The sequence below is a fragment of the Suillus paluster genome (assembly GCF_016628075.1).
Source record: "Suillus paluster strain FC165 chromosome Unknown EDB91scaffold_34, whole genome shotgun sequence".
Taxonomy (NCBI): domain Eukaryota; kingdom Fungi; phylum Basidiomycota; class Agaricomycetes; order Boletales; family Suillaceae; genus Suillus; species Suillus paluster.
Genome location: NW_024537594.1, coordinates 1,648 through 26,581, shown reverse-complemented (window position 1 = coordinate 26,581; position 24,934 = coordinate 1,648). Strand labels below are relative to the sequence as shown.

The 24,934-nt window shown below is 44.5% G+C and overlaps 7 protein-coding genes across 7 annotated transcripts; 4 read left to right on the top strand and 3 right to left on the bottom strand.

Moving 5' to 3' along the window:
• Positions 1–3,991: 3,991 nt before the first annotated feature.
• EDB91DRAFT_1054829 (uncharacterized protein) lies at positions 3,992–4,402 on the top strand (the record flags this gene model as incomplete). The annotated part of the gene is made up of 1 exon (XM_041313864.1): positions 3,992–4,402. One exon carries the CDS (start codon positions 3,992–3,994, stop codon positions 4,400–4,402), a length of 411 nt encoding a protein of 136 aa, XP_041176097.1.
• Positions 4,403–4,485: 83 nt separating this feature from the next.
• On the top strand, positions 4,486–8,081 carry EDB91DRAFT_1082919 (uncharacterized protein; the record flags this gene model as incomplete). Its single annotated transcript, XM_041315559.1, has 5 exons — positions 4,486–4,679; positions 4,746–5,317; positions 5,424–7,295; positions 7,353–7,537; positions 7,605–8,081. The coding sequence occupies 5 exons, from the start codon at positions 4,486–4,488 to the stop codon at positions 8,079–8,081; spliced, it is 3,300 nt and encodes a 1,099-aa protein (XP_041176096.1).
• A 1,282-nt stretch (positions 8,082–9,363) lies between these two features.
• EDB91DRAFT_1249494 (uncharacterized protein) lies at positions 9,364–9,822 on the bottom strand (the record flags this gene model as incomplete). The annotated part of the gene is made up of 2 exons (XM_041323099.1): positions 9,364–9,557; positions 9,621–9,822. The coding sequence occupies 2 exons, from the start codon at positions 9,820–9,822 to the stop codon at positions 9,364–9,366; spliced, it is 396 nt and encodes a 131-aa protein (XP_041176095.1).
• A 7,624-nt stretch (positions 9,823–17,446) lies between these two features.
• On the bottom strand, positions 17,447–18,183 carry EDB91DRAFT_1249490 (uncharacterized protein; the record flags this gene model as incomplete). The annotated part of the gene is made up of 4 exons (XM_041323098.1): positions 17,447–17,846; positions 17,898–17,908; positions 17,953–18,069; positions 18,133–18,183. 4 exons carry the CDS (start codon positions 18,181–18,183, stop codon positions 17,447–17,449), a joined length of 579 nt encoding a protein of 192 aa, XP_041176094.1.
• Positions 18,184–18,369: 186 nt separating this feature from the next.
• On the top strand, positions 18,370–20,112 carry EDB91DRAFT_1082918 (uncharacterized protein; the record flags this gene model as incomplete). Its single annotated transcript, XM_041315558.1, has 9 exons — positions 18,370–18,488; positions 18,540–18,692; positions 18,749–18,869; positions 18,985–19,205; positions 19,261–19,393; positions 19,451–19,588; positions 19,642–19,784; positions 19,833–20,001; positions 20,092–20,112. 9 exons carry the CDS (start codon positions 18,370–18,372, stop codon positions 20,110–20,112), a joined length of 1,218 nt encoding a protein of 405 aa, XP_041176093.1.
• Positions 20,113–21,841: 1,729 nt separating this feature from the next.
• Positions 21,842–22,985, bottom strand: EDB91DRAFT_1337125 (uncharacterized protein; the record flags this gene model as incomplete). The annotated part of the gene is made up of 2 exons (XM_041325569.1): positions 22,420–22,985; positions 21,842–22,363 (listed from the first exon to the last, which is right to left on the bottom strand). Exons 1-2 carry the CDS (start codon positions 22,612–22,614, stop codon positions 21,842–21,844), a joined length of 717 nt encoding a protein of 238 aa, XP_041176092.1. The 5' UTR covers positions 22,615–22,985.
• Positions 22,986–24,106: 1,121 nt separating this feature from the next.
• Positions 24,107–24,586, top strand: EDB91DRAFT_1082916 (uncharacterized protein; the record flags this gene model as incomplete). Its single annotated transcript, XM_041315557.1, has 1 exon — positions 24,107–24,586. One exon carries the CDS (start codon positions 24,107–24,109, stop codon positions 24,584–24,586), a length of 480 nt encoding a protein of 159 aa, XP_041176091.1.
• Positions 24,587–24,934: the final 348 nt, after the last annotated feature.

The window sequence follows — 24,934 nt, the reverse complement described above, 5'->3', positions numbered from 1 at the left end:
TTGGGTGCCATCTGGAGAGATTGGTGTGCGTCCTGAGAGCGGAAGTGGTCGTGCAAGTAGTGGGGAGTGACACGGAACGAGATCGCAGCGAGGTACAACAGCGAATGAACACGAAGCAAGGGCTCCTATGACTCGCGTCATAACAGTTACAAACGGCGTCTATTTCCCTGGACACTCAAATCTACACTTGCACCGAGATCAAGTTCTCTGTAGATGTCTCAACCGTTCAATTTTTTGTGCAATACAGCACAAAATTCAAGTACACGACAAACAACTTTGAGTTATAAGATCGTTGATACACAGATAAGCTATAATGTATGATCAGATTATGACAGAAATGACAGAATTTCCGTCTTCCCTCCCTGCATGCCCGAAAAGAGGTGATATAAATCTCTGTAAAGGTGCGGGCGCTCAAGCTCTTTCAGATGATGGATCTTTAAGTCGTTTGGAAGTGCAAGAGCATCTCAGGGTATCCGTCCCACTCTGGAACAGGAGTGATCTCGTGGTGCTGGACAGATTCTGCATGTCCGTTTGCTCCCTGAAAGATAGCAGTGCTTGATGTGAACACCGAGGCAGCACAGGTGTGTTGGAGCAGTAGGTGATGCGCGTGTTGTTGACCTCGGACGTCGGCTACGCTAGTCGACGATGGGAGAAGGGCTGATGTGATGGGCCCCGGTAGCTTGTGGGATTCATAGCTCGGGCCAGGTTTGGTTGGATGAGTTGGGCTGCTCATCCAAGGGTGCATATAGATATGTTCTTGTCAAGTATCAGTGAACACGTACCGTACTCAGATTCGGAGGGCTGGCATGCGTTTTTATAAATCACGACAAAACCCACCCTTGAATCCTGGGCTGAGCAGGATGAATAAAGCTTCCTGACGTAGTGTCAAATTCATCAGCAAAACCGCCCGGAACCAGAAAGGCCCGGCAGCTCCCGAGAGGACTCTCACTGCCGCATTGCTGACCTCACTAACCTCACAAGTATGACAGCGTCGTCGTACAGCGACAGGGATAACCGCTGATGGAATTACAAGGACTGAATGAACCGTGTGTGACCAGAACTGAACCGTCCGTGTTTTACAAGGATTACCCAATTGGGAAACCACGTGAGTTCTCTTTTTTCTTTTCAGGATCGCCCCAAAGCGGTAGTGGCTGAGTACTACCGCCCAAAACATTACTCAATTAGGTAGTCTCATAATATCAATGTTTCCCAGCCTCCCCAAGCCTCCCCCTGCTCCCTCCTGTGTAGTAGGCTCATATAATTCATGTATATTAGCCATTATATACCTAATAGAACATACTTGACCACTTTTATTTGCTACCAGCTACCATTAGGCAATTAGTTCTATTAAAACAATATAATTAGCATTTTTAATGATTTTATGTATCATCATACACTGTACATGGGACTATATACTTATATTTATGCTATACACACTCTAGATGACATTTTAACACAGTCTCATAGCTCCAGGAGGCCGATAGTTTGATTTCATAGGGATAGGGGACATATGAGAAGATCGGTGTTCTGGAGGGTTAATCAAACATATATTCGAGATCTGAGAGTTAGAACACATGCAATGCACATATAGGCAACCATTTATACACTCCTGAGCAATCAGACACTAAGCTAAGAGTTGTGGAAGGAATGTAGAGGTGGGACATGCATGGGAAAGTATACAAAACATATGAAAAAGACATAAAAACATATCATAGCGTGCTACACAATGCCCCCCATGATCTAAAATGTGTGTAGTATGATAGGGGGATGTCAGAAATACTATTTTCGATGTTTCAATTGTGATACAAGGTCACTTGTATGCCTAGATACTAAAAACTCAAGATTTGGTATAGGCTTCTGTAGGGAATAGTGTGCACTATGACAAGAAAGCTCAAATCAACATATATACTTGTAGCCTGTAACACTTCAAGAACATTGAAAATAGTATTTCTGATATCCCCCTATCATTCTACACATATTTTAGATCATGGGGGGCATTGTGTAGCACGCTATGATATGTTTTTATGTCTTTTTCATATGTTTTGTATACTTTCCCATGCATGTCCCACCTCTACATTCCTTCCACAACTCTTAGCTTAGTGTCTGATTGCTCAGGAGTGTATAAATGGTTGCCTATATGTGCATTGCATGTGTTCTAACTCTCAGATCTCGAATATATGTTTGATTAACCCTCCAGAACACCGATCTTCTCATATGTCCTCTATCCCTATGAAATCAAACTATCGGCCTCCTGGAGCTATGAGACTGTGTTAAAATGTCATCTAGAGTGTGTATAGCATAAATATAAGTATATAGTCCCATGTACAGTGTATGATGATACATAAAATCATTAAAAATGCTAATTATATTGTTTTAATAGAACTAATTGCCTAATGGTAGCTGGTAGCAAATAAAAGCGGTCAAGTATGTTCTATTAGGTATATAATGGCTAATATACATGATTTATATGAGCCTACTACACAGGAGGGAGCAGGGGGAGGCTTGGGGAGGCTGGGAAACATTGATATTATGAGACTACCTAATTGAGTAATGTTTTGGGCGGTAGTACTCAGCCACTACCGCTTTGGGGCAATCTGAAAAGAAAAAAGAGAACTCATGTGGTTTCCCAATTGGGTAATCCTTGTAAAACACGGACGGTTCAGTTCTGGTCACACATGGTTCTTTCAGTCCTTGTAATTCCATCAGCAGTTATCCCTACACGACACCACCACCAACCCCCCACGCCTCCTCGCTAAACTCACACCCTCACAAGCCTCACGTGCCATGTTACAAGACACCCGCAAGCCTCCCACACTCCTCGCAAGGACAGTTGTTGCCCTTCTGCAACTACCGTCTCTTTCTAGCAAGGGAGTAGCAGGATAATGAATTCGAACACCAACCTACCTAGTTGTACTTGTTTGTTCACTTTCGGGGTCTCGTATTTGACTTTTTGTCTATCTTTTTGTTCTTCGTATGTTTGAACATGATGTATTAAGAGGATATCTTTCTATAGTATAAATGAACATATTTTGACGAGCATGAAGAATACTCGCCCGTGAAGAAGTGGCTGCAGGAGGTGATGTAATTTTTACACCAAAGATCTAGGGGGAGAATTACTGCATTTGGTCACTGCGGTCTGGCAAACAACGTGTCGTCCTAGGCCCATGTCTGATGCTGTATGGCCCTCCAGTCCCTCTTTTCACTACAATACATTGCATAATAAGGTGTTACACAGCACCTGCCAGTGGCCACTGGATGGCTTCTCCGACCCCGACTTTGAGCTTAGCTCTGATTCCGAGCCTACCCCTGAGGATGGAACCACTCTCACATGTTACAATCCAGAGCCTGCACCTGCCGAAATTCTTTATGTGCTGGATCATGACTCGGAGGTGGATATGACAATAGAGGATGACTGCCAATTTGAATCAGTGTTCAAGTCGAAAGAGCTGCCCTATGATAATATCAATATCAACTTACTGAACATGGACATGCAAGTTGATGGCACAAATGCCTCACCACTGGCAGATGAAATCAGGGACACAGACCCTGAGATCCATTGGCAGGATGGCAAGAGACAGGGTTACTGCATCTTGTGTAGTGAGTGGGTTGGTCTCAAACAGAGCAAATCATCTCTGTACCAGTTCTACAGGCATAGTGCATCTGCTTCCTGTCAAAGAATGGCACAGAAGAAGGAGAGGGAAAAGACTAGAAAGGAAGAGGCTCACCTTCGAGAACAGTACTTCACCACCAGAACATCCCCGCAATTCTGCGCTGCATCAATATCGACCACTGAGACAGATATAACCTCCTGCTTCTCATTGTCTGTGACGACACACCAGTCATCACCCTCTGCATCTCCATCTACCATTCCCTTGAGTCTATTCAACACTCCCTCGCCACCCCCTGAATGGACATCCGACCATCACGAGTCCATCACGTTTGAGAGTCCTGAGCCCACGGCCTCATCTCTGAGTCCTCCAAAATGCCCGTAATGACGGAACAACCCAGTGTATGCAATGGCATCATCCTCAATTGGCCTGTTGGTACTGTGTTCGAAACCTATCCCTGGACTCAGCATGAATATGGAGCAAAGAGTTTAGGTTACAATTTTTGTGCTGTTGAAAAAAATGGGAAGACTTTCCGCATCCGTTCACATAAGTGTTCAGGGTTCGCGGGAGAGGGGGAAGATGCTTGTTGCACATGTCGTAGTGCACAGACAACAAAGGCCCATCTTATGATTGAGGAACGTGCTCATGTTGCATTGCCACATACACCATATTTGTTCTTGACACATCAGCAACTTTGTGAGCTGTTACGAGCTACAAACAAACAATTAAACAAGTATAAACTGAAGGTAAATACCACCCAGCTGAGCTGTTGCCGTATTTCCTTCATATTCTAACACTGGAGCTCCATCAGATCTTGAACCTTTCGCACAAATTGAGCACCATGATTTGACGTCTTGGAGATTCAAAGAGATTTATTATGGCCATTGCTTCATCCGACTACCAAAGGTTAGGTCAGCTTGTCGGTGTTGCACTTCACCAAGGATCAAGCTGGCAAGCAATAGTGAGGATGATTCAGGAGGCAGCAAAGAAAGTGAAACAAACACACTGCTATTCGCAAAAGGATTTTGATATTGTTTGCCTGATTGATATTATTGGTGGACCCAAACTTGGGTATGCAATGAGTCATGCTCTAGGCCTCCCCTCTGTCATGGCTGCTATGTGTCATTTTGAGTGTAGAAAACTGATGCCCAGTGTTGGACCCATCAAGGACACAGAAATCAATCACAACATCTCAGAGTTCTTCGGGAAGCTTTCCCCCCGCCCCAGGCATGGTCACAATCTCCAATTGGATGAACTTGCCATCAACAAGGGGGCATACTACAATAAATCTTGCAATGCCATTGGGGGACTTTGCCGTGATCATTCAGAGCTGCTTGACCTGAAAATTGTCGACTACAACTCTGTCCTCCATGCCTCAGAAGCCATCCACGGCAAACATTGTGTTTGCCACTATGGGAAGGAAGCAACTGTAGCTGCCATCGTAGCATTTCCAAAGGACCATTATGGTCCCCTTCCCATTCTAGTGTCTCCAACGCGCAAGGCAGCTAATCTCATTCAGTGGATGTTGGATTGCTGGTGTCATCATGCTGCTGGAGAGGCTTGTTTTGGTCCTATCCGGTGCTTCTCCACAGATGGAGATGCAACGTGGAGATTAGCGTGCTACTCGCTTTTCATGAAAAGGGACCTCGACCCCTCGAGTGAAATATATGAGAGCCTTTCCCAGCTGTCAGGGTTGAATTTGAGGGTTGGTGATCACGACGTCATGATGGATTTTGATCCCAAGCACCTGATTAAATGCATGTCATATTAACCTAAGCATTCTGCGTCAGTGACTAACATGCTTTCCTGTTCTAGGTTATGCTACACTATTGCAGTCCCCTCAAGGGATCTTGGTTTTTGACATACTCGTCACATGTGAGATTCTGGCTCAGCATTTCTTGTGCCTGGGGCATCTATCCACGAAGGAGATTAATGATCTCCTTGCTCAGGGTGATGGACAAAATGTTCCCCATGCCATGAAGCTTCTCTGCAGTGTCGCTATGCTTCAGGCACTCAACTCCACGTCCTCACAGTATAATCCCACGAACCAGAAAATTCATGCTGCACTTCGAGTTCTTGCTGTCCTTTGTGAATCCCTTGTCGAGCCATTCTTTAATTGCGAGATGTCTCTGAAGCAACAACTCAAGTGTCTCACAACATATGCACACCTTAGCTTTCTTCTCTATCGGAATAACGGCACCTCATTCATGTCTAATCAACTCTATGGCGACACTCAGGCCACTGTCAAGAATGTCATGTTTCTTGTCGTGAAGGTGCAGATCCTCGATGACACCCAGCCATTTTACCTCATTCAAGATGGTGATGACAGGCTTGAGGGAAGCTTTGGCCATGTACGAACCGATGACCACGATCCAAATATGGGCATTCAGGGGCTGTATGAGAAGCTAGGATCTGCAGCTGACCACTCTGACATCTTCGAGCATCATGCAGATTGGGACAGAGGTAATTGGAGACTTGGTAATGGAAAACTAGGTGCTGACCACATGAATCCTGCATTGTGGAAGGGTGATGTGGTTTCTGGAGGTGTCTCTCTGCAGATGGAGTGGATTCGAGGCACTGGTGCTGTCACGGTGGTCCTTGAAAGCCTTGGTCGAGACGTGCCAGACTGGACAAAGCTATTCTACAGTGGAACTGTTGATCTGATGAAGCCGATGGGAGATGGGAAGTATCCTGGAGTGTCGCAGGATCCTGACCACACTACTGTCAATGTGCCAATCACAGAACAATGTCTTGCAGCTACTGCAGGTGATGTTGCTGAAGCTTGGTCAATTGATGGTTTGGACACGGACACCCAACATGAAACACTCGACGCCGATGAGACAGATGGGTTGGTTTTCGCAACGGACACCTTAACCGCTGGCGATCATCCAATAGATGTACCTGCAATAACCCTGCAAGATCTCATTCCTGAGCCTAATGAACAAGAGAATGAGCAGCATGATTGGCTTCTCTTTGAAGGGAAGAAGGTTCACAAAGCTTCTGTCATACGGTGCCTCTTTTCATCCGATAAGGCAAAGAAGTCCAGAGAATGCCTCCTTCGTGTCCATGGATATACACGCAAGTTCTCCCCCAAAAGCAGCCTTAACTGCGATGATCTCACAGGGGATCACTTTCTTGTTGGTGACCTCGCAGCTATCATCATCCGCTGTGACCAGGTAGTATCTCTTGCTATCATGCAGGTTGCCTCAATTGAGCAGGACTTGCAGAGAGTAACTGCCATCAAAGAGGAGAGTCTTCGCTTGTCGACAACTAGTACCTTTGTTTCTGGTCAAATCCTTGAAATGTGCCCTGCAGCAATGCACAACGACGCTGGTGATCCTTTACCTGACGATGTCCAACAATACCTCCTCTGGACTGGATCCTATTGCAGATTTTCACCCTGGAGAGGTGGCAAAACTCCAAAAGGCAAGACATCAAGAAACACATTGGTCATTCGAATTCCTGGACATATGGTACACCCACTCAACCTCCGCATTGAGCCCATTGAATATATCCCTGCACCTCAATGGCCCCCTTTGCAACAGCATGAAACATGGGCTGTATCTCAAGTGGCACTTGCAGAGGCTGTAGACGCCCTTTGGGAAGTAACAGAAATGAACCAGGCGTCTGGTTCAATTCCAAAATGTAGCCTTGCATCAGATGGGTTTCCCTACAAACAGAGTGATGGTATGTTCATTGTGCTGCGTCATGGATTTTGCTCACATTCTACTACCTACAATACAGGAAACATTGTATTTGTCGCACAGACAGCTTCGGTGCCTTTGCAGAACACGACCCAAAAAAGCAACACCATTGCCGATGACTGTGTTGTGTGTGCTGTATGTGAGAAGCGAGTTAAGCACAAAGCACTTCGCAGTCATATGGGCGGACATATCCTTTGTGTGCAATTGGGTGCACAAGACAACAATGTAAGGACACCTATATGTCAGCTTTTTTTTCTTTGGCTGTGCACTTGCTAATGTGATAGTAAATCAGGTCTCTATGATTGACCCATGTGGATTTTGCGGACAGTCAGGCCATCCAGTGAAACTCATCAAGCAAAAAAGAACATTTCAGCCACAATCCTCATGTCCCCAGGCAATAGCATTCAGTCTTGGGGCAGTCACAAACAGCTCAAAGGCATCCCCATCCACAAATGCACCAATTCACTGTCAACTATGCTCAGTGTCATCAGGTGATCGCGCCATCTTCTGGAAATACAATGTCCACCAACACATCACCAGTTCTCATGACGCTTCATATGAATCCCTTCCAGCTGGCTTCGCGAAGGAAATTGAAATCTTGCAACTTGAAAAGGAACACCTTGGGATACCACTGGATTTGATTGACAACAGTGTTCAGGATGACTTGAATGCAACTGCTGTGGCTAGTACTAGTCAAAACTCATTAATGAAGCGCAGGCAGCAAACACTTCAAGGCAACACCAGTTCCAAGCGCTCAAAGAAGGTTTAAAATTTAAATTTGATTCACGCTGTGGGTACAACAAGTGCAGCAGCGGGAAATCGATCTACTACAAAGTTGGGTCTTTGCTGCCTGCTGCCTTGCTTGGGAACAAGCACGTTCGACCCTAAAGGGGATTGCTACTGGGGAGTACTGGTCTCTGTCTAAACGACCCTAATCAACCCTACCGCAGGTAGGATGAGGATCCACAAAAATGCAGAACAAGCGGAACAAGCGGAACTCAAGCGGAACAAGTGGAACTCAAGCAGAATGAAGCGGAACGAAGCGGGACTCAAACAGATAAATTGCAGAACGTACGGATTCATCAGAACTTGCTGATCAAGTCAATGGAAGTATATCACAAGGTTAGATTGATAGTGAGCATAAGTCAAAGTGGTCCTCTAGTAAGGTGAAGGAAAAGTGGGAAGGTAAAAGATGGGATTCAATGATAAACACACAAGCCCTGAGTACCACTACTTATAGGGAACATCATTTTCAAGGAACACTGAGGTACAGGTAGTAAACTTCTCAGGAAGCGGAAGTGAAGGCAGGCAGTGCACATGGGCGCAATAATCTGGAATAGGGGTCCGTGCCATAAGGGCATGTGTCAGTGTGATCCGGATAACATTAGAAGCAACGGGAAGAGAGATACAGCGTACCAATGGACCTGGAAGGATGGGGACAGGACATGCGAAGGTTGTCCAACGATGTGCAGGAATATCGGATAGTGCGGGCGGGTTCCGAAGGATGTGCGGGAATGTGGAACCCATCGGACGATGCACGGGAAATGCGGAACATGTGGAACATGTGGAACTGATGTGAGACGATGTGGAAAGGATGGGGTTTTATGCCTACAGTGGGGGAATTCCCCACAACGCACATACAGTACATCGAAGCTACTCCTACTATTACCTTACTAGACCTATCATAATAGTTCTATGTAACTGCGCAATACACAATTTAATGTCACAAGTTGCTTTGCCTCGAAGCTGTGTTCTGAAGCCATTACTTACTTACAATTCAATATGTAGTGCGTGGACTTAGCAAAAATTTTGCTGGTCGAGTATGGTACAGTATGGTATAGTATTTGACTCATTTTCGGGGTCCTGGTCACTCAACTTTTGTGGGTCAGTGTTCAAAACTTTATGTCTGCTACCCCCTTGCTTTCTAGCATCTCTTTTATAAATTCATCACTGTGCACCCCTCAGATTCTGGCATTTGACTCAGTCGGTCCATTCATGTTTCAGTGTATTCTAATTGTACAGTAGCTATGAGTACTGCTGGCCCCTCAGTGTCATAAATCCGCAAATCTGATCCCCTCAGCCTCATCATAATTCAGCCCACCTTCAAGTTCTTCACCGTCTTTCGCCCCAAGAGCATCGTCATCTAATAGTCCATCATTGTCCTCATCTTCCACGAGGACCTGATCTAGGCTGGTGTACCCAAATTCATCCATCTCATCTGCGATACCATTGTCGATGAGATATTCTGTGGTGAGTGCATCTCAAGTCTCATTTCCTTCGTCATCCTCAGCATCTTCAAGTTCATGACCCTCCCCATCACCGTCTTCGTCACCACTGCCACTATCCTCGTCCTCATCTTTGTCATCACTGCCCTCCATGGCATCTTCTTCCTTGGAGTCTTCTTCCTCAGTGTCTTCCTCTTCGGTGTCTTCCTCCTCGGTGTCTTCCTCATCCTCACCATCATCTGTCATCTCCTCATCAGAATCTCGACTTTCGTGCTCTTTCTCCATCGTAAATGGGAGTTGGTCAAGTGTGTTGCAGTCATTGAGCAAGCATCATGTGGCTTCATGGATAGGTTTGTGGTCAACACCGCCGCCATGGTATCGCATAAATGTGTCTCGGTCAATGAACCTACATGGGTAAGTACATTATTATGCTATTTATCATGGAAACTCACATATTGACATAAAAATAATTCCAGTCATAAGCTCCGTCCTCCATCTGACGACCAACAGAAGTTGATGGGATCAGCTGAGAGCAGTTATATGCAAAGGCTGGGATTAAATGGACACCACAGATCACATGTATCGGATCTATGAATCCAAATGCAGATGGATCGTTGCCATTCAGGAATCCAACACGAGGGAGCCGCTTTGCAGCCCAGCCAGAGGGATAGGTCATGTCGTGCCCGAGCCAGCAGACCCAGAGCAGGTCTATGCGCTGCAGCACAGAGCTTCAGGACTCTGGGCCTGTGTGTCAAACCATGACATGGAAAATTCCAATTATTTGTGCATACCAATATGGATGTGGGTTCTCATCCTCATCCTCATGAGCAAGAACCATCACATCTGCTCGTGTGTGTGGATTGAGTGAATCTTGAGCTCGGCGAAGGTCATATGTGGTATAGTTGACATGGAGAACTTTGTGTCGATAGATTCAATTGTTAATGATATGAACTGAATTACACTGTGCTGGTGTAAATTCTGTTTCATCACCTTCATATTGGGTATCAAGCAAGCATCCTAGGATGTGCACTTTGAGTCGTGGGAGGAAATCCTTCGAGGCCATATAAGCAATCATTGCACGCTTATAATTGAGATGAATTCTCACCTGAACAGCAATATCATCACTGTATCTACCAAGCCAAGCCAAGATATCCCAGTAATACTTCTTCGAGGTTGAAATTTGATAGTGAGATTCAGGTGAGGAGTAAGGAAGGGGTTCTTGATCGACAAAATGAAGAGAGGGGTGCTGTTCAGTCTCGTCAGCTGGTGGGTTGTTCTGAGCTGTTTGAACTGCCTCCATGTGCTCGTGTTTTTGTCTTAGCTTACGGAGTATCCGTTCTTGTCATTGATTTTAGTGATACCTCATGTGAATCAATTTTTGTTTGTACGTGCATAAAACCGTTTGACACAACAATGCTCTAACTCACCCTGTCGAGTAATTAGTCAGAGTTCTTTGCATGTGATGCGAAGAGCCTACTTACAACTTGAGTCGAGTAGTTGTCTGTCGTCCCATACAGCCAAATTGATTTCACATAATCACCGAGTGCATGAAGCTTATATGTGATAGTGCTGCCGGAGTCCGGTTCAGAACTTTGGTTTGAACGTGAACCCTTCTGAACTGGACTGTCTGTTCGGTCCAAGGTTCAACCTACTGTAAGGACTGAACCTATTATTAGGTTCAGCGTTCAGCTGATGCCTCAGATTTGCGAACCTGTCTGGACCCATCTGAACATGTTCGAACTGTCCTTGTTTCTGTCTATGAACCGCTTGAGGTCCTCAGGCTTATTTCTATCCATCTATACTAATATTTTCTCTGATCACCTGGCAAAAAACTCATATGGCCTGTTAGGTACCATGCCAGCTCAAGAAGTGGAGGGGTCGGGGCTTGGCTTCAGCTCTTGTGCTGTGCCGTTAGCCAAGTATGTGCCCTGAATTTGGAGTGGGTCCGACATTGTCTGATGGTAGGACAAGTAGACTGCTTAGGTCCACTTTGGGGGTCGGGAGGTAAGTGCTACTAGCGGCGGGCCGACTAGGAGTGGAGTGGAGAAGGCTGGAGGATAGTGTGGAGGGTGGATAGGAGCAGGGGGAATACTTGATAGGGGCGGAGAAGTAAGGAGAAGACTTAGAGCGAGGCTCTAAGTTGGAGTGGAGAGTCGGAGGTGACAACAAGATGAAACTTGTGTCCAGGAGGAGGCAAGGTCCTACTGGGAATTCTCACAAGTAGAAACTGCAAGAAGACAAGTAATATTAAGACTGGGAAAAATATCTAAGTACAGGATATGTTATATACTTCTAAGTATGAGGCAGTGATCAGGATAACTATGTTGTAAAGCTATGTACCAAGGATATAATTTGTAAGTACTTACACAGGCAAAGACATAAGTCGGAGTGGATATCAATATGTACGTGTCGGATCAGTGATCGAGCAGTAAGAGGAATTACCAGTGATCTGGAAGTAAGGGTCTATGTACCGAAGGGGAAAGTATATATCTAAAAGGGGAAAGAGGTTCCAGTTGAATGGAGACATTATAGAAGGAGGCCGGTCAGGAGGTCAAGCGGAAGCATAGGAGCGGAATGTGGACTGTGATTGGACGGAGCAGAGGATGGATGGAGTGGAGGTGGTTGGAAAGCAGAGCGGATATTAATATTGGAGCAGTCGGATCAGGTATATGATAGGCCATTGTTAGTCCTGGGAACATTGATCTCCAGAATGGCTCTTACTTCACAACCAAAACACTGAATGTATTTCTATTAGTGATGTCTGACTTCCTCAGTGATCTACTCAACATTTCAGTAAGCCCAATGTTAATTGTTATTAGGATTATAATTTAATTTATGTTCAGAACATATTTTTGGGATGCTCGTTCAGCATTCCAACTTGTTGATAAGGGACCATTCTGTTGCCTTCTTCAATACCTCTGGCCCTCACTTTCAGAGAGGGATATTCCTCATCGCACGAAAACTTGCGACAAGATTCTTGAATGGGCCAAGCTTGCTGTCCAGCGTGTCAAAGAGAAGCTTAAGCAAGTCAACAGCAAGATTTCTATGACCTTTGACTCGTGGACTTCGGAACCTGGTGTCCCTTTCCTCTCCATTACAGTGCATTACATTGACTCCCCAGTTGGGAAACCTCAGGAGTGGGAGCTGAAGTCTGAGCAGCTCACATTCACCACTATCAATGGTAATCATAGCAGCAGCAACATCGGCAGAATTCTAATCAAAGCTATTGATGACTATGGTATTAGCAACAAGGTGGGTTGGTTTACGGCCAACAATGTCACCAACAATGACACTGCAATTCAGACTGTCGCAGATGCTATTGACCCTTCCAGTACAAAATGGATTGCAGGCAAGCACCATGTGTGGTAAGTGATTTATTTATTCGATTCAACATTACTAATGTCTATTGTCTATTCAGTTGCATGGAGCATGCCTTACACTTAGCAGCTAAACACTTTGTCGAGGATGTTGCTCCTACCCTGGCAAGTATTCTCAGCAAGAATGTGACTGATGACGATGAAAATGATGAAATGACTGAGTTTGAAGTTGCCAACACTGTTGGAAAAGTCCTCACACTCGTTACACAGGTAAGTTTGGACGCTCATCTGACCAGCCCTGCCTTACTAACAAACTATTTATTCACTTAGGTACAGAAATCTCCCCAAGCACGTACCTTCTTCCAGAAGTGCTGTGTGGAGGTCAATGAGCCAAATATTGAGCTATTGAAGTGGATTTGTACCCGATGGGCATCACTTTTGGCATGATTGAGTGCACACTTAGGTTGTGCAAGGGGGTAAATAGATTTATCCAGCTTGTGGATGACAGTGACAAGGCTCCGAACTTGCAGGGCAAGTCTTACAGGAGTATTCAAGCTTTCAGCTGCCAAATGGACGAAGCTGGAATTAATGCGTGATGTGCTTCAGGTCCATGCAAGCTTCCTATTCGTCATTTTTGTGCTAACCATTCTACTACACAACAAGGAGCCTGCAAATGCCCAACAATCATTTTCTGCAACGCGTGAACCTACTGTATGGCGTACTATTCCGGTCCTCGAATTTCTCCAAGAGACATGGCAAAACATGGCCAGCTATCCAAAATTCAACAACTTTTCAATTACCATTCAATCTGGTCTCAATAATCTGCACAAGTGGTACCACAAGATCGACAAGAGTGACATCCACTTTATTTGCCTCGGTATGTGTTGTATTTACTATGATAATGTCCCCTCTAATGTACCCTGCCATCCTAGCACTCAATCCCAACTATAAGGTTGCATACACAAAGAGTAAATGGGAGCATCATGACTTCAATGCATGTATGAAATGCTTGAAAAACATAGTAAGTCCATGTCTGCCTTATGTTTGGTTGCGAGTGTGTTAATTTCACTTAGTTTGACAAATACTATCATTGCACTTCAAGTTCTTCACCTGATACTGAGCGGGCTGTTCCTGCTCCTTCCTTGCTTGCTTGTCAAGGGTCATATGGCCATAGTTGGATGTGTGACACCATCAAATCTCGCATCGAGAATGACACTGCAACTCAAAGGCCTCGCCAAGAGCTTGACGATTATCTTACAGCACAACTAGAGGATGTTGATAATGTAGTGGCGTGGTGGGGTGTAAGTTAGTTCTTGGTGTTGTTATTTCTCCCAAGTTGACAATATTTCTAGCATCATTCTCTTCAATATCATACTATCTCTTGCATTGCAAAGGATTACCTTGCTATTCAGGGCTCTGCCATTGCCTTGGAATGAGCTTTTTTGAGTGGGGGCATCACTGGGACTTCATGCCAAAATTGTTTGTTGCCGTCGACTTTTGAGGTCCTTCAGCTATTGAAGAGTGGGTATCGTCAAGGCCATATATCTGCGATGGCTCAAGCTGAGTTTGCTGCTGCTTGTGAATACTATGTCGTGGATATGGTGTAGTTAGTAGTTGTCATATACCTGATCCAACCGCTCTGATATTAATATCTGCTCTGCTTTCCGACCACCTCCACTCCATCCATCCTCTGCTCCGTCCAATCATCGTCCACATCCACCCCTACACTTCCGCTTGACCACCCAACCAGTCCCATTCCATAACGTCTCCATTCAACTGGAACCTCTTCCCCCTTTTAGATATATACTTTCCCCTTCGGTACATAGACCCTTACTTCCGGATCACCAGTAATTCTCCTTACTGCTCGATCACTGATCCGACACGTACATATTGATATCCGCTCCGACTTATGTCTTTGCCTGTGTAAGTACTTACAAATTATATCCTTGGTACATAGCTTTACAACATAGTTATCCTGATCACTGCCTCATACTTAGAAGTATATAACATATCCTGTACTTAGATATTTTTCCCAGTCTTAATATTACTTGTCTTCTTGCAGTTTCTACTTGTGAGAATTCTCAGTAGGACCTTGCCTCCTCTGGACACAAGTTTCATCTTGTTGTCACCTCCGACCCTCCACTCCGACTTAGAGCCATGCTCTAAGTCTTCTCCTTACTTCTCCTGCCCCTATCAAGTATTCCCCCTGCTCCTTTCCACCTCCCGCATTATCCTCCGCCTTCTCCGCTCCTGCTCCTAGTTGGCCCTGCCGCTAGTAGCACTTACCTCCCGACTCTCAAAGCGGACCTAAGTGGACCACTTGTCCTATCATTGGACAACTGTCGGATCCGCTCCAAATTCAGGGCACATACTTGGCTAAGGGCAGCAGCACAAGAGCTGAAGCCAAGCCCCAACCCCTCTGCTTCCTGAGTCAGCACAGTACCTAACAGTAGTTACTCATCAAATTTTTCATGTAGTTCTTGCAAATTTTTGAAATTTATATGTAGCATTCAGACATTCAAACACTATTCTGAACTTGAACTGAACATTTGTGAACTGCATTCATAAGGGTCTGGTCCAGCATTCGCCCTCCTTGCCTGAACCGGACCCAAGGTTTGGTTCTAGATTTGACAAAACACCCTTGAGAACCGGACTGAACCAGACCACTGGCAGCACTAATATGTCAACATGTTGAATTTTCAGTACTTTGAGGCTGCTTGTGGTGTGACATTAGCCTTCCCCTTCCCCTTTGCTGCTTTGGCACCTCATCGACGTGTACAAGCAGCAGTTTCTCATGGAAGATCATGTGTGTCGAATTTGCTGCATGTCATGCTGCAAAACTTGTGCAAAGCTCTGTCAAGATGTGTTGTGCAGTTGTTGAAGTGATGCAGTGTAGTCTCAGTATGCATCCACAGCTTTCCAAAAGCATGCCAAGTTGAGAGTTCAAAGAGGAGGTCAAGAATAGTTGAGTTATGATCCAGAATGAGTAGTTCAAAAACAGGCATAGAGCACTAGTTGATGAGAAATCTAAGTTTCAAGATATAAACACAAAAAGTGAGTCTTTTACCTGGAGAAGATCCTCGAAGTCATGAGCAGCAAGTTTTGTTAAGTCAGAGACATTACTGCTGAATTTGTGTATTGTGTCTCAACCAAATGTTGGGACCATTCAATATCTAGAAAATTTGCATGAGTCATCAAGAAGAGACTTGGAGGCAACATACCTTTCATTAAATGTCGGAATGAGATCATCTCCACATGCATGGATAATCCAGATAAGGTGTGTCAGAGTTGCCTTCCATGTGCCGAGCTCAAACTCATGCATAAAATCAGGGACAAGCATTGAGTGGAAGTCAAAGCCGAACTTTGAGAATTTCTCAGAGAATGCATTTTGCAAGTACAAATAATCAGTTACTATTGACTGGATGAACTGAACATCACAAACCTGAGTGGGAACCATTGACGTCACACCAATCAAGTTCTCCATGAAAGTACTGACAACACTGCAACCCAATTTGAATATGAATTCATGTACATGTTCAATCATAGACTGCCGGTGACAGTTGTCAACTTGTATACCCTTTTCCCACTGCCATCAGTCTGCTCTGTTGCCCAATCTGTCAATCTTGTCCTTATTGACAAGACAGTGGGGACAGGGGCATCGCCCGAGAAATTTGACACATGCAAGGAGAATTTTCTCAGGATAGTCTGCTGCATACATGAAAAACTGAGGAAAAACTCTGTGAGAAACACCATCAGGGAATTTGATGATGGTGCCATGTTCCCATGCGTCAATGAACTCTTCATCAAGCAAAAATGACCATATGGCATGCATAAGTTCCTGTTTGCAATGTGTGAGGACAGCGGCTGTAGCACTCCATCTGAACCATCAGAGATAAAAGTCTTGGATCATGTCAGGCAACTGAAATTATTATTAGCACTAGTGAGTGAAATTTTTTGTACAATTGACATACCTTTGAAATGTAGGCGAGATGGTGAGCTGCAAAGGATGTCGGCTTTGATCGAATATATTTTGACTGATTACCGATGAACATATAGATCAGCCACAGGGCAGCATTACCAAAACTGGCAAGGTGTGTAGAGTTGGACCATAGCATGATTGCTGCAATGACTGTTTCGAGATTACATCCAGGCTCACGAGGCTGTGCATGTATCTTCTCATGTTCTTGGAGCATTGCATCAGATGTGTAAAGCTCTGTAATAATGCGTTCTGGTGGTTTATCTTCATCAGGTTGCCAGAAAAGCTTGTAAGGGCTTGTATGAAAGCCATGTGCAGCTTCCTCCTGAAATGCGGCTTTGAGAACCTCCAAAGGCTTCCGATAATAGAGGCCCTCAATCTCAAACATGGGTGCTTCTTCTTCAGAACCAATTTTTTCCTTCTCACATGGCAAGTGTATGTTGACAGAGGCTTCATGCCATCCATCGGACAAAAAGATAGATGAAGATGGGTCCTTTTCGGCATTATCTAGACGCTTCGCTTCACGTGCAGGGTTAAAATCACGTAAATCTTCACAGTCAAAGTCTTCTGCCAACATAACATTGTCAACAAGATGCCTAAGATCCTCAATTGATTTCTAGAGAGATGCGTTGTAGAACCAGTTCATGAGTCGAAAGGTTGTAGCATTAAGAAATGGTGCGAAGTAATCCCGATGGACAGCCTCCAATGATGAACCAAAGCCTGCCCACCATGGACGTTCATGCTCGACACCTCCATCAATGCGACTGAAGGTCAGGGCATCACAAAGGTGGTCGAAGTAGCTCAGGTTCTTGGGGTCATAGGTGGGGAAGGAATGAGGATACTTGCAAAATAGTTCAAATGCATCATGCTCGGTTTGTACCCAGTCTACACGTTGTTGAATATCATCATTCATTAAATTATTGGCAGCTGGAGCATCAGGCTCGACAGGTGCAGGAAGTACAGGTATGGGAATAGGATTGGATTGGAGTTCATCACAATAGTGTGCAGTGAGATGCCTTGTCCATGACAGGAGTCCAGAGGGTCAGTACTCCATCTGAACATCTGACAAAGCATTATACTTGAACTCGTTAGAAATATCTTGATATACAAAATGAAACTTACATTTTCTTCAGCTTCCATTTGAGTATGGTCCTCAGGCTCTCGTGTGTTGTTGCTAACAGTTGGGGGAGTAGCCTGTTGTTCACGACGCTTCTCAAGAACATCAGCTATAACTGATTCCTGAGATTTACACCAGCTGAGTCAGGTGAATTGAGAGGCCATGTTCGGAGACTTCAGTGTCACAATTAGGACATTGGACCATGATTCTGAGAAGAAGAAAAAGAAAAACTGCATAGAGATGCAGCATGGGCTGGTATGAGTGAGTTGAGCACTTTTGCTGCACAGTGGATGACTTAAGACAATGTTTACATTAGGTCGTTTGGCACTGTTGTATCTTGTCCTAATTAATGTTCCTTGCCCCTCATACTTTGTCCCCAATTTGTCCATCATCCCTTGTTCTGTCCCACTATCATTGTCAGCATGTCATCTGACTCAGACATTGACACTCTGCCCCCATCGCCGAAGCACAAGATCAAAAAGAACAACACTGACGAGCTACTTCAGGCAGTTAGTGTCCACAAGACGAAGAAGATCAAAAGGTACAGTGCATCATGAGACTCATTGAACACACTGGCACTAACCATGAAAAGACTGGAAAATGGGAAGGTGGAGTTAGATCCAATGGAGATCTACCAGAATGCAGGACGAAAAGTCTCATGTGTCCTCAATCTCTTTGGCCTACTTTCTGTTGCTTTTCATACTGGTCTTCAACATGACCATGGAGGTAAAATCAACAACGACCTGTGATTTGATAGTTGAGCTTTTCATCATGCTTCTCATACTGACCATTTGAGTATAGGACTGAAGAGATCACAAGACGTCACCTCCACCTGTACAAAGGCATCATCAAAATCATTCCAAGCCTTTGCGATGAGCCCATCACAATCTCCAGTGACAAGCTGTCAAAAATTGTCTCTGCGGTGAGCATATGTGCTCTCCTTACCATTATATACATTGTCTCGCTGCATATGTGCACTGTTTGCACGCATATATGCACTATTTTTGAATGATCTGACATGATCTGACATTATCTAGATCACCAAGGGGATGAGTGACACTCGATCGACAGCATTTAGCTCCATCAAGCACAAAGGACTCAAGTACGTGCCTCTGAACATGCACAGCAAAGTGGATGCCCTTGATTTACCAACACCTGAAGTCAAAGATAAGTCCATGCAAGGGATTACTCATCCCCAGCTCGCCCGGTGGCTTTGCCCTCAAAACAAGTTAGATGTGTTTGATCGTGACCCCGATGAGTGAGATATTGCTCATTGGTGGCAAGATAGTAACTGACCTATTACATTTTGACAGAGGAATAGAGAAATTACAGTTGGGAAAGCTCAAAATGACTGTGATGAATTGGCCGACAGGATTTTACAAAGCTGGCATCTATGATCCAACGGACAAAACCAAGGGTTTGTTTAGGAACCATGTTGTCACACGTGTGAGTTCTGCCGCTGCAGTTCAGTTTCACACTATATGTCCCTCATATTTTCTACAGTTCTACATGCACTTGTATATTGGCCCATCAGCTGCAATGGCTGAGTCTACCACTAGCAAGGCCTCAAAGGTGGCAAGAAATCATGTGTTTGGGTTGACATCCATCACCAAAAATATTATTGCCATCATTCACATCATTGTAAGTTCGTAATTCTTGCTTCGAGATCAGTTCTCACTATTATTATCTGTCAGACGTACTTCACTCTCAGTCACGCACAGAATTGGACGCATGAAATCGGGACAATGAATCTTGAGGAGTTGTTTTGGGCTATCATTGACATGCTCAATGATGACGAGGACCCATGGGTTAAAGACACCATGTCGTGGTGGAACATGTATGTTCAAATTTATCAGGGTCATCATTACTGATTGTGAAATTGTAGCCACATTGGACCAGGCACCCATCAGGCCAAATTTCTCAAGAAGCCATCCAACTTGGAGGATGACTCAGATCAAGAAAACAATATTGCCAAGATCAAAGCTCAGTGTTTGGCTCGACATGGTGCTGTGCCACCACAAACTAAGGCTGGTGATGGTCATCAGGAAAATGTGGTAAGGCTATATAGCCACCCATAGCGCTATAGACTGCTATACAGACTCCATAGCCCTATAGCTCGTATAGCCAAGTGCCCAATTGTGCAGGCTTACTACACCAGTGTATAGTGCTATATAGCTCTATTAAAGTTGCTATAGCTGGGTGGAACATATCACAACTATTGTAGCTATTATAGCTCAAAACACAAAGCAAAAATTTCTCTTAATAGCTGTTTGTTGCCATGATAGTGTTCTCAAAATTAAAAAAAAGCGAAAATTCCAAATTATAGTTTCAACTACTACAATACATGTAAACTAATAACTACAAAACAGGCAAAAATGCGAAAATTACAGGAGGAAGAGGCAAGAGAACTAGAAGGAAGAATCAGAGAGGAAAGATGAATACAAAAAAAAGAAAGACTTACCAAATAGTGAAAATTGCGAAAATTCTTGAGGGAAGAGGAGGGAAGGGAGCTAGAAGGAGAGGATCAGACAGGAGGAAGTGAGAGTCAGAGAAAAGACTTGCCAAATGGTCAAAAATGCGAAAATAGTTGGGGGGAGGAGGAGCAGGAGGGAAGAGAGCTAGAAGGAGAGGGTTAGAAAAAAGATTAGTCAAATAGTCAAAAATGCGAAAATTATGGAGGGAGACTTACCAGAGTTCAAAGCACCAGCACCAGTACCAGCACCAACAACATCAACACCAAGAGAAGGATAGAGAAGCAAGAAGAAGAGAAGAGAGGCAAAAACTCGAAAATTGTAAGAAAAATATGGAAGATAATCTAATGAGGGGGCAGTAGGGGGGGGAAGGAAAGAATGGGAAAAGACTTGTTGGTTGACCGCATTTTTGCTTACATAAGCAGTGCCAAACAAAGCCACAACACAAGACTTGGTGAATTTTCGAGTTTTTGGTTAATAGGACTAGGATTATGACAGTAAGAAAAAGACAATGAAATTGACTGTTAGCATTAGGATTTTGAATACACATAAGGTGAATTTTCGCATTTTTGCTTACATAAATAAGGTGTACCTTAACACTTTTGAACCCTTCAATTCCAAGTATTTTCCTTATAACTCACTAAGATCTTGACCTATTGAAGTCATTAGACTATGGATAGACTTCCCTTGACAAGGACTACAACTTTGATTTAATCGAAAAAAGTTCCCATGGTCAAGTTGCTTTCTTGAACCCTTCAATTTCGAGTATTTTCCTTATAACTCACTAGGATCTTAACCTATTGAAGTCATAAGACTATGGATAGACTTCCCTAGACAAGGACTACAACTTTGGTTTTCATCGAAAAAAGTTCCCACGGTCTACTGGGGTCTATAGTTGTTGAAATGTTTTACTTCTAAATACACTTACCAAACTTTATGGTAATATATAGACTTTCATGATGTCTATACTGGTCTATAGTCACTGCGAAAACAAGTTTTTTACACCAACCGTAATCCGAGGGAGACAATGTGTATAACACGACTGTAAACGTACCTAGCTCGTAATCAGACGTAAATCCGACATGTCGCAAATTTTGCTCGCTCGGTCTGAAGCAACAGATGTAAACAGACGCTTTTCCAACTTCACCAACACACTTTTTCGGACCTCCGTTTATTCTCTTCAGATACCTGCTATTCCACCACTATCCAGCCCAGTAAATTCAACTTCTCGATGTCTGCTTAGGGTAGACTTGAAGCAAGGTGAGTTTTTCGAAAATTTCGCTAAGTCCGTAACTCGAGCGCTATGTCAAATACTATCAGGCTCGAGTTGCCAGCTCATGTACAAGCTTTTACTTTTACCTTCGAAACGATGCGTCCGGGACCCACGGTGAGTACTAAGTGTATTTCTATGAGGCCACTACCATTAATCATTCTTTTGTAGAACGAGCTCCTTATCGGTGTGCTGTGCGTGTTCGGTCAGTCGTTTGACCTCTGTGACAAGATATGCAATGGTCTCATTCAAATTTGGCAACTGCTCAAGTGCCCCATTTCGCCTATTCACGTTCTGGTTCACGTGCGGAAGGTGAGTGGCAGGCTGTCGACCCATTGAATATAGCATCATAGCTTGATACTCCTCGCTTCCAGGAACAACAGATGGTGCCCGCGAAGATGCCTCACTACCCGAGTCTCCTGCGAAATGACGGTATGGTGTTTCGCCTCGAGAGGATGTACTATTTGAGCTGAAATTCTGTGGCACGCTACCAGCTCGCATGGACTGGACGGGTGTCTGGTGTGCACCGAAAAAAGAATACGGGGATGGCTGACGCATATCGGGTGAGTGCTGCGGACTGGTGGAACGAAGCCTGTTGTTTAAATGATCTTGGTACATAGGTCCCCCAGCGAATGCGCCGCTGGTGTTGTGGTCACCGTGCTGTCCATTGCCTGACTGAATCGCATCCAGTAAGTCGCTTGACTTTTAGTGGGCGATCTACAAGCTCTTACCATCTCAAATCGAGGTACATTACCACTGAAGTATGGATCGTGTTGAGGCGGCTGATACGACACTTTCCCGGCGACCTGGGGTATATTATATTGAGGATATGCTTCTCCTGCCCCTACCAGTGCTGGCTGCTGAGAATCAGGAGCGGGAGCACCACTCGGGCGTCTCTGAGTCTGTTGGCCTTGGAACCCATACATTCTGGCGTGCAAGGTGGTGGGGGATATCAAGGACCGGGGAGCATATGTAGGGACCTAGCAGGACGAGTTCTTTGATACGGCACATGTCTATTCAGAATAGAAGCGGATCCGTTTATGCATAAATCCAGACATAAAGTAGACGTGCGGATCCTTATAACCTGGTCTGATACCGAGTTGGTTTAGATACTAAGGCAACAAACCCTATCCCTGCAAATCCCTAATATTCAGAGTCGGTTTTAGTTCTCAAACGAGTACCTTTTTCGATCTAGACGGGTAGGAATATGCTTGTTTGGCATTGTCCGTTTACATTCCGTTTACAGCCTCTAAACATACATAATTCCGATCCGTTCTAAATCTCGTTTCCACAGTGAGTGCTGTGATAGCTTGCCATAGACTGTATAGAGCTGTGGTGTGCTATCGGGGCTATATAGAGGATGGTCCTCTATATAGAGATATAGTTTTTCCTGATGCATAAGAGGATCAGTTTTAGTGAGCACTTCAGTTCGTCACTATGTTTGCCCTTCCCACCAGACTACTTTCAGATATCCAGCAGGTAAGACCAAGGAGTCTCTTCAGAATGCCTCATCAAGGAGGAATCAGGTTACCACTGTCAGTCAGTCAAAATTAACAAGCTACTTTGACATCATCCCTTGGCCCAGCTGTCTCAATGATATGCAGCCCTATATAGAGGATGGTCCTCTATATAGAGATATAGTTTTTCCTGATGGTGAGTATATGCTACATTGTAAGACTCATACTTACTACACAATATAGCGAGACAGCCAGTGTTACACCGAAGTATAACGCAGGTAAACAATCAACCAATAAGACCAAAGGTCTGTTGATACGTTCTAGACAACTGTCTAAAGAATGTCCAAGTTCAAATAAGACTAAGTACCAAAGAGGTAACTTAGAACCAAGTCAGAATGATCAGAGGAAAACCAGTGTAGGTTAAGCTGAAGAATCAGCGTCACCTAGCCAGGGTTTATATAGTACACAGGGTACAGGGCATTACGTAATAATAGGTAATGATCAGTAAGCTACATGTGTAAGCAATGAGGCGTCTGAGTCATACTGAACTAAATATAGACTGATAAGAGTCGTGCATAGTCAGCGTGGATCAAGGGAAAGAAGAAAAGAAGTTCATAGAACAACACAGCCGTAACAGCCAGCTCCTCCCCATAAAAATGTTGCACTAGCCACAGCGCTGTTTGATGATGAGGAGTGTCCTCCGAGTGAGTCATGTCAAGAAAACATCCACAGCTCCACTCCCTCGACCTGTAAAACTGAAGCCTTGTCCTGAGCCCCAACCTCCAGCTGAGTCCAGTGACGAAGATCCCGTACCAGTGGTACCACCTTCGACATGCCTGACATCAAAGAAGATTTGAACCAACCTACCTAGGCCTCTGATCAAGCCACCGGATGATGATGATCAGCGCTCCCCTCTTCTGTTGCATCCTGCAAAGAAAAAACCACCAATTGAAAAAAAAACATGCACCGTCGACCCACACTCCCTGAATCTGATGAGGACAATGTTGAGGAACGTGCATCATCGCCTTCTACACCCCCAGTGAAGAAGACTCCATCTCACTCTCAGACTACCAAGCGCCATCAAGCTATACTCTCTGAGGATGATGAGGAACGTACACCATCGTCTTCCCCACCCCCAGTGAAGAAGATTCGATCCGACTCTCCTCTACCCCCACTTACCGAGGATGAAGATAACAAGCCCTCCCCTCTGCCACTACCGAAGCCTATGAAACAGGCAAAGAACATAGCACCTCGCACTGCTGTCACTCCCTCCCCTCAGCCTGCTGCAAAAAAGGTCAGTTTGAAGTTGAAACTTCCCCCCGCTAATACATTCATTGAGGACGAGGAAATCTCTCCCAACGCACCAGTGGCACCGAAGAAGAAAGGGAAAAAGACTTCTACCAAAGCCACCAAACAAAACCCTTCTCATGGCAAGAAATGAATGAACGGCTTCTAGTTCTCCATCCGTCTTTCCGCATTCATTATCCAACCTTCGTACCATTATGCTTTACACATTAGTTTCTGATCATACTCATATTCTGCCTTGTTTTTGCTCACACTTATCACTGCTGATCATTCTTCGGACTTGATTGTATTTTAGTATCATACTGGAGCTAATAGATTGGCCTGGATGGCCTTGCAATGTACTACCTGGCTCATTAGTCCGTGCATGCACCTTAAGTCTTAATGAACCTCTTAAGCCTTGATAACCTTCTCAAGCCTTGCATGACTACAATTGCTTCTCCTTCATACGAGGCTAGCGTTACATTTCTGGATGGGAGTATTTCCA